Genomic DNA, 9,647 nt, shown 5'->3' on the forward strand with positions numbered 1-9,647 from the left:
AAAGAAACTAGGGAGAGAAAATCATGAGATGTAGGTTTCTGGTTTTCAGTAATGAAGCGAAGACAGTCGACTTCTGTACTCGCTAAGATAGGAATGGATCTGGTAGCGACACAAATTAGAGGCGTAGTTCCAATGCCAGAGGGAACCACATGCTATTTGGCCACTTGTGGGCCACTATTGTCGCCTTCCCTTTGAAGGATCTCAGCTTGTCAAGAACCTTCAAAAGGAGGTTGTGCGGAGGGAACAGATAAATACCGGACCATCTGTTCCAGTCTAGGGACATAACATCCACGGCCTCCGCTAGCGGATCCCCATATGGGAACACATAACGATCCATTTTCTTGTTGTCTTTCGTCGCAAAGAGGTCTATCTGCAACTCTGTGACTTGACTCGAGATGAAGGAGAACGATCCTGCGACAAGGGACGATTCTGACTCTATTGGCGTAAACCTAGATAGAGCGTCCGCTGTCACAATGCGGAACCCTTGAATGTGAACTGCTGACAGGTGCCATTTTTTGCTTTCTGCCAAACGAAAAATGACCAACATCACCTGGTTAATTTGAGGTGACCTTGACCCATGTCGATTCAGGCATCTCACAATCACCTCGCTGTCTAGAACTAGTCTTATGTGGGTCGAGTGGCGAGGAGATACCTTCTTTAAAGCCTGAAGCACTGCCATGGCTTCTAGGAAGTTGATGTGAAATGACTTGAAAAGATTGGACCAAGCTCCTTGGACTCTCTTCTGATGAGAGTGACCTCCCCAGGCTTCCTTTGAAGCGTCTGTGTGGATAGTTAGTGACGGGGGAGGAGGTTGAAGAAGTATTGATTTCTTCAGTTGCTTGGCATTGGACCATGGCTTGAGAAGCGAACGCTGTCGAGTCGGTAGAGGTCTTATTACATCTCTTCTCGCGTTTGATGCGTATTTTCTCCAGACTCCTGTTGCATCCTTTAGCTGTGCTCTTAGCACTGGATCTGTTATTGAAGCAAACTGTAGAGAGCCCAGCACTCTCTCCTGTTCGCGTCTTGATATCTGTTTGGATTTCAGCAGTCTCTTGACAGATCCTGCTATTTCTTTCCTCTTCTTTCCAGGAATGGAAAGTCGATGTGACTCCAAATTCCAATGGATTCCCAACCACTGAAATTTTTGAGCTGGAGAAAGTCGAGACTTTTTGATATTGATCGTGAATCCCAGATGTTCCAGGAACTGGATCACTCTCTTAGAAGCTTGCATGCATTCTGTCCTGGATGCTGTCCACACCAGCCAGTCGTCCAAGTAGGCTACTATTTGGACCCCCTTTAGGCGTAATTGACGGAGGGCTGCGTTTGCGAGCTTCGTGAAAATCCTTCGGGCTATGTTTAGCCCGAAAGGCATGGCTCTGAAGGCGTAAAGTTTTCTATGTAACTTAAAGCCTAGGTAGGAGGAGAGTTGGCGATTAATTGGAACATGCCAATAAGCGTCAGACAAGTCTATAGAGACAGTATATGCCCTCTTGGGCAGTAGGGTCCTTATGTGTTGAAGTGTGAGCATTCTGAACTTATAGTTCATTATGAACTTGTGGAGTGGCGACAAGTCAAGGATGACTCTGAGTTTACCTGAGTCCTTCTTTGGAACACAAAACAGCCTCCCTTGAAATTTGATGGACTTAACTTTCCGAATCACTCTTTTGTCTAATAGCTCTCGGACGTGTTCTTCCAAAACGGGGGTTGAGTGTTGGGAGAACTGAGGAAATTGAGGTAGAGGGTTGCTCCAACTCCAACGTAGTCCATTCTTTATTAGGCTGTGGGCCAAGGAATCAAAGGTCCAGCGATCCCTAAATAGCTGTACCCTCCCTCCTACAGGAAGCATCTCACTTCTGCTGTTGTGGACCTGAGGCCTTGCCTCCTTGACCACGTCCTCCCCTGAATCCCCTTCCTCTTGAAGGGAGTCTAGAAGAACCTCTGGCTGTTCCTTTAGCCCTCGAACGAAAGGAAGAAGTCTGCCTTTCGAAGGCTGGGTTAAAAATTGGCGACTGAGTAGCCACTTGTTGAGGTACCAGTTGGTACGTGGTTGGAGGTTGTGCCATCATCTGAGGCACCGCGGTCACAGGAAGTTGTTGCTGCTGATGCTGTCGGTAAGGGATAGCCGGCTGAGAAGATGGCCTAGGCCTTTTTGTCTTCCTTTTGGGTTGGGGACCCTCATCCTGAGAAGACCTCCTCTTAAGATTTAAGCCCCACTTTTTGAGAAGGTTCCAATTCTCTGTGGCGGCCTTGTCTACTACCTCTTTAACCACATCATTGGGAAAGAGGTCTTTACCCCAGATACAAGCGGATATCAGTTTCCTTGGCTCGTGTCTCACTGCACCCGAGGCGAACACGAACTCTCAAGAGGCTCTCATAGCGCTAATAAAGCTATAGAGATCCTTTGCAACAGTGGCCAAATGAGTTTTGGCCACCACCATGAACAATTCCCGGTTCTTGGGGTCACTTGCCATTGTTTCTAATGTCTTTTGCAACGACATTGATGCCGCAAGTCTTTCCTTTGTCTCTTGCTTCCTGCGCAAGAGAAACTCCGACAGCTTAGGGAGTGCCTCACCGAACTGACTTTCAGCAATATCAGCTTCCAGCTTCCCGACTGAAGGTAAGGTGTACGTCCTTCCAGTCTTCTTGGTCCAAGGGCAAGGTCAGAGATAACGGCTTGCACTCCTCCAAGGAGGGGCATGGTTTCCCTGCCTTCACTGCCTTTAAGGCTGCCTTATATCCCTTTTTCATTAAGAGAAAGGCTCTGGTAGGAGAGGCCACAAAAGACGGAAGCTTCTTACTTAAGGCTGGCAATTTTGAGTTCGTGAAGCCGCTCTCTTTCATCGAGCTTGATAGTAATGCCTGAGCTTTACTATGATCCAAAACTATGACCTCCTTTGGCTCAGTCTCCTCCTTTGAGGCTGGCTCCTTCCTAAGGCAGATATAACATTCTGGGTAGGAATCCTTATTGGGCCAAAATTCCACCTCTTCCAGGGGAATTGCTCCCAACTTTTCAAATATAACGATCTTCCCGATTGTCCTTGGCATATGTTCGGCATACTTCCAAGGATTGGTATCCGAACACAAAGGAAGATCCTTCACGTTGAGTCGCTTCTGGGGCCCACGTGATGCTGCAAGTCTACATATCTCCAGTTTCATTGCAGCCTCTTTCTCATCATTCTTCTTCTGAATTTGTTGGATCATCTCTACAATAGAAGAAAGAGTCCTTCCCAGGGCATATGGGATAACAGACGAAGTAGAGGGAACAGGTTCTGGGTCCGGAACAGGTTTTGGGTCCGGAACCGATGTAACCGACACCTCATCGATTTCTTCCTCTTCTACTTGAGGAGTCTGACACAGCTCTTCCTCTTGACCTTCTCCTTGAAGGTCCTTTTCTGTAGAATCCAACACCTCCGACATCCTATCGTCCAATTGGATGTCTTGAAGGGCGGCCGAGACTTCAGAATCCAACGGATTCTGAGTAGTTGGTATCTTCGCCTGAGGCTAGGGGATCATTGCATCAGCCGATGCTTTAGGGAAAAGGTAGGCCCTCATCTTCTCATTTGAAAGGTAGGGGCCCGAGGTGTTTTTCTGAAAACCCCTCACCCAGGATCGCAACTTTTCCCTGGTAGTATCCCTTGACTCCGTCGACTTGAGGTCGCCAAAAGCCTCAGTAATCAGGTTATAACATACTGTACAAACCTGAGGGTCCCAATACCGGAGATCACCTCTGGAGGCTGCGCATACTGCGTGCCTCCTACAGTATTGATGTCCACAGAAGTCCTTACTGCGGACATTACAGAACACACTTCCGCACTTCGGATGGTCCTCCTGTAAAGAGAAGAAAAATCCATGTGTATCAAGTGAAGGCTTTTCACTTATATTGAAACATTTAGCTTATATAGAAAAGCTATAAAAGAAAGAAGGAAAGACACATACTTGTATTTCCTGTCCAGTCAATTGCCGTAACCTCCCAAAATATTAAAACTAAGGTTAATTCTATACTAGAATAACTTAAGTAATTTCCTAAACGGAAATTGAATGTGTAGTTTTAATATACGGGATTGAAAGAATACAGAAAGAACTCACTTTCTATATAAAGTACGGTCTCAACAAAAGGCCGTACAAGATAACATTAAGTATGATGAAGAACTTTAGTGTTATCACAAACTCTGTACAGCAGTTTCTACTAATGTAGTGTGTACTACACTACACTACAAATATAGCAACTACTGTACACCGCATGCAATTTTGCTGGCCGGCACGCGCCTGCACGTGCTGGCCGGAAAATACCCCTTTAAAGATCAAAGGTATACTATCTTTAACTAATAGGCGGCAGCCCTCTGATTCGCGACTATGTGCCGGCTAGTAATCATTGCCAGCCAACGGCTGAAAACACTAAAACCCGGCTGCCGGCCACTGATCGTAGCGGCCAGCAAATTTGGGCTGTGATTCCACTGCTGGCTGGCAAAGGTAATAAAACCATGCCGCCGACAGTAGCCAAGAATCAGAGAACCTCTACCTGCCCGGCTGTTGGCTTTCAAGCCGGCAGCCGGGATAGGGGTGCAACACAATAGTCAGAGAAAAATTATTGGTGTAAGATTATAGGGCAGCATGCCATACGATCTTCCATCCAGAAAGAGTGAACTTATGAAAGAGGAGAATGTAACATTCAAGCTTCCCAACAATCCACAGCCTAACTCGCTCTACCGGCAGACAGGGAAGAGAGACCAAGGGAGGTCTGGGGTTCACTCTGCAAAAAAAAGGGGGTCTCTGCTGGCCGGCACGTAATGCCGGGTGGCAGAGAGCTGAGCCGGTCCTCCATCCTAACCTATGCTAGGTACGGAAGAAGGACTATGGCCAAGAAAATAAAAATAAGATAGGTGGGAAAGGGATAAGGGTCCTAAAGACTTCGTTCTAGCAAGAGACACACTCAGCAGTTATGGAGCTCATCCTAACTAAGAGTTGTCTATTAGGGAGAAAGATTGGTAATGCTTGCTATCCTCCTCCCAACCAGAATGAAGTTATGTGAAGTTATTTCGTCGGGCAACCGAAAAACTCATTCTTTAGCCCAAGACAAAAAGACACAGGACAGTCTCCTAGGCCAATAGAGGAAGGAATCATCAGAATCCTTCCAACATGGACTAGGGAAGCAAAACTTCCTGTGTCCGCCCCTAACCTACCAAAGGAGACTCTTTCTCTATGCTAGAAAGAAGCAGACCACAGACTAGAATCTCTGATGTTCTGCCCTAACCCAAAAAACTAGTCACTCTGGTTATCAGGTCAGGACAAACATATCCTAGAAAAGTTATACCTGAATTATTATAAAGATAGAACCACTAGGATTAAGCCGAAGGCTTACAGAGGGAGAGAGGGATTGAACTTAGCCTCCGGAGAAGAAAAAGAACAATCGGGGATGTGCGAAAGTATACTACTGTAACTAGAATACTAGACTAGGTAAGATGAGAATCGATTACCTAAATCACCGAAACTCTCTCGTATACAATCTTGGAAAAAAAATTCAACAATATCTTACATGTATAAAATATTTGCCTATAGCTTCAATAATATAGCACTCGGAAAAACTTATATCATGCATGAAAGTACTAGTGCCAGACGTCTAGGCTACAAAGCCTCACGAAGGGCAAGATCGGTACCTCGACCCGTGTCGAATTTATCGTGCTAACACTGACCGAACAATATAAGCATTTCTAGAGAAAATAAATAGCAAAACTATTAAAGCATAACAAACCGGGAATGTTGCTCAAGCTAACTAAATGACCCGTAAGAGCGAGCGATAGCATCCAGGATGCCTCTAGTAGGCAACAGCTCTTGTTTACGTTGAAATCACTTTTAATTTAATTCAAAACGACAAGAGCTTACATTTATACATAGTAAAGATAATACTCAACTTCCTAGAGGCAGAAGAGGCCGGAGAAGTCATCAAAATGTTGAATTAAATCCAAAATAACGAGAGAACACAGGGAAAACACCGTGTAGTTGAGCTACACGAAAAAGTAATAAAGAGGGCGCCACCGCCTTCATCAGATACACACTGGAAACGGAATGGGAGAGATGCCTTATGAGCGGCTCTCTTTTCATTCTCGTTTCAGATTCTTGTCACTATTCCCACTCGAAGTGTTAATAATGTTCGGGGCGAAGATAGTTATGTGACGTGTCAAGAATACGTCCTTTGATCTTATGCGATATCCCTGTGAGATTATTTAGGGATATTCGCTCAGGGAGTTAGAATTCTGGATACCTTTCGGTAAAATTCTCTGGGAATATCACTATAGTCAAATATACCCTAGAAAGCTACCTTATAGGAACTTATATCAGGACGACATGGCCTGAGCATATATATATATATATATATATATATATATATATATATATATATATATATATATATATATATATATATATATATATATATATATATATATATATATATATATATATATATATATATATATATATATATATATACATATACATATATATATATATATATATATATATATATATATATATATATATATATATATATATATATATATATATATATATATATATATATATATATATATATATATATATATATATATATATATATATATATATATATATATATATATATATATATATATACATATATATATATATATATATATATATATATATATATATATATATATATATATATATATATATATATATACAACGTATTCATCTGAATACATTGTTGCTCCTGATATTAATATCCAATATTTAAACATTCCTATCCCTGATAAATGAGAGGTGGAAATAATCATAAAAAGATATTTTGCAAATAAATTATTTGATGGAATAAAGATTATTTATTTATCATTTATAGGCGAATAAAATTTATTATTTTTGCTGGTTACATACTTTATATCAGGAACAGAGTAAAAAAAAACATATACCCTAAGTTATGAAAAAGTAAAAATCTTCAAACTCGTAACTATACAATCGTTATATATAATTCTTTCACCATATGAAAAACATATACATTAACTAATAAAAAAAAATTGATAAATTTCTTTGTACTCTTGTACTTTCAAATCAATTTATCCAAAATTTACGCATATAAGATAAAAAGAAAAAAAGTTTTTTTTGTTTCTGTCGATTATCGGCAGTTCTTAGCTATACATATATATATATATATATATATATATATATATATATATATATATATATATATATATATATATATATATATATATATATATATATATATATATATATATATATATATATATATATATATATATATATATATATATATATATATATATATATATATATATATATATATATATATATATATATATATGTGTGTGTGTGTGTGTCTGTGTGTGTGTGTATATATATATATATATATATATATATATATATATATATATATATATATATATATATATATATATATATATATATATATATATATATATATATATATATATATATATATATATATATATATATATATATATATATATATATATATATATATATATATATATATATATATATATATATATATATATATATATATATATATATATATATATATATATATATATATATATATTATTATTCACTAACATATAGATAAGTCGTTATAATCCCTAAACAACTGCACATGTTATAATCGAACCAGATCAAAATTCTGTTTTCCTAGAAAAAAAAATCCTGAAATTATATTTTTGTTTTTCTCTCGAATTGATTCCCTTTGTAAATGAACTTACTCGCTGACTTCATTCGGAAAAGTTAGCAAGATTAAGAAAGTTTCCTTATTTACATAAAATTTCAATTGATTATGAAATTTCTTTCTGTCTGTTCTGCGAATCTATGCTAATGTTTTGACCAAAATAACGATAAAAAATTTGTAAATATAAATCTACTAAATGACTTTGATTTTAATCACGTAACTGTGACGCAGAGGTTCCCCCAACCCTCCTTCGGTGTGTACACCTATGACTATCCTAGTACTCTCCCCCCCCCCTTCCTTCATGCCTTCTTTCCTTCATTCCCATTGTTATTAGGCTACCGAGTAAATCCCTGTTAGGAAAGACTGTGTACTGCACATATAAAATGAGCCAGAAGAGCAATAAAATGTTTTATGGTGGTAGATAATGATTAGATGGTTAACACAAATTATCAAACATAATAAAAGAGGTTTAAAACATGGGTGTGGAATCGCATTGAGAGATATTCTACTCAGACTCCTACAAATTTTAGATTTGCGACTAAAAAATAAAATAAAATAAAAACATTAGTAGAAATAGAAAACAATTCTTTTCCTTGAGAGAGATGATGTGTAAAATGTATAAGTGTCCATTTCTTGTTTTTTTTTTCTTTTCATCTCTCATAAATCTATGGTTTTCAGCAATTGGTGATAACATTATTTTGGAAAAGCAAAGCTAATGAATACTTTGATAAGAGTATATCAGCTTGGCATGTAGACAATGTCAATGGATTATCTCAAAGTAAGGTTGATTGGTTCATTAATTGAAGTCTGATATAATTCCAGTGACAAAGTCGCAATGATATTTATCACATACCTTTTAAGTAACAAAAATAGGTACTGGTACTTGTAACGTAAATAAATATAAAAAACTATAGGTTGAAATATAATGAATCTTATGTATGTATGAACACACACACACACACACATATATAATTTAAAAATTTATCAAATAGCTGATGTCAATGCCCTTATATGAAACATCTTTTAGAAGTCTACCTTCTAAGGAATTCAAGCTACTCTCTCTGGTGAAATTGATATGACAAATCATATCAAACAATGCTCTCTGTCATTTTCTTCCTGGCAATTGATGTATCGAGTAACCTGTGTTGTAGGGAAGAATGAGTCCTACGGCTAAACCTAAAGAAAACTATATTTATCTTGCTTTACCAACACTCGCTTGAAGTGCGAAGTGTAGGGTTAGCATGGCTTCTTTCGTCTCCTGTCATAAGTCTCATTCTTGATCTTCAATGTAAGTGAGTGGGTAAGATATAAAACGTTGGTCTTGTGTTTAGGTCAAGTCTAAAGTCACGAATCACATTACCAGGTATGCTGAACTTTTACTGACAAAGAATTTTGTATTGCTTGGGGTAGGAAATATGACAATTATTTATGGAGTTAAACAGGCGTTTAACAATTCGGGGGATGGGAGGTACAGGTGAAGAAACGTTATAACAACTTCACTGAGGGACGTCATCACTTTTGCGAATGTGTGGGTGGTTATGACTGGCTTTAGCCTCATTTTCTTTAGTAAAAAAGTTAATGAAACGTAATTGGCTATGCACGGTATTTCACAAAAGTAGGCCATTGTATGAAGCGCTCCCTGCTTTGATATCATGGAAATCCATCAGTTATTTTAGGAGTTATTTAAAAAAAAAAAAAAAAAAAAAAAAAAACACACACATTATTACGCGGCCTCTGGAAATGATAGTAGACAGTTAACCCTGTTACCAGAATCCTACAAAAAGTTTCCATTTGCCTCAAGAACAAGAAGCATTTCTTCAAAGATAGAGTAGCTACTCTGCTAGTCAGTTAGCCTAAACTGATGAAGCTAAAGTCATGGTGAAACATAGTTATTCAGATCAAAGCCCTGCTTATA

At 38.3% G+C, this 9,647-nt stretch overlaps 1 protein-coding gene across 1 annotated transcript; it reads right to left on the reverse strand.

The window, feature by feature from the left end:
- Positions 1–255: 255 nt before the first annotated feature.
- On the reverse strand, positions 256–3,417 carry LOC137635955 (uncharacterized; the record flags this gene model as incomplete). Its single annotated transcript, XM_068368418.1, has 3 exons — positions 3,208–3,417; positions 1,937–2,195; positions 256–465 (listed from the first exon to the last, which is right to left on the reverse strand). Coding segments are annotated over exons 1-3 (679 nt in total), but the record flags the coding sequence as incomplete, so codon positions are not given.
- Between the last annotated feature and the right edge of the window lie 6,230 nt (positions 3,418–9,647).

The sequence above is a fragment of the Palaemon carinicauda genome, unplaced genomic scaffold (assembly GCF_036898095.1).
Source record: "Palaemon carinicauda isolate YSFRI2023 unplaced genomic scaffold, ASM3689809v2 scaffold202, whole genome shotgun sequence".
Lineage (NCBI taxonomy): Eukaryota > Metazoa > Arthropoda > Malacostraca > Decapoda > Palaemonidae > Palaemon > Palaemon carinicauda.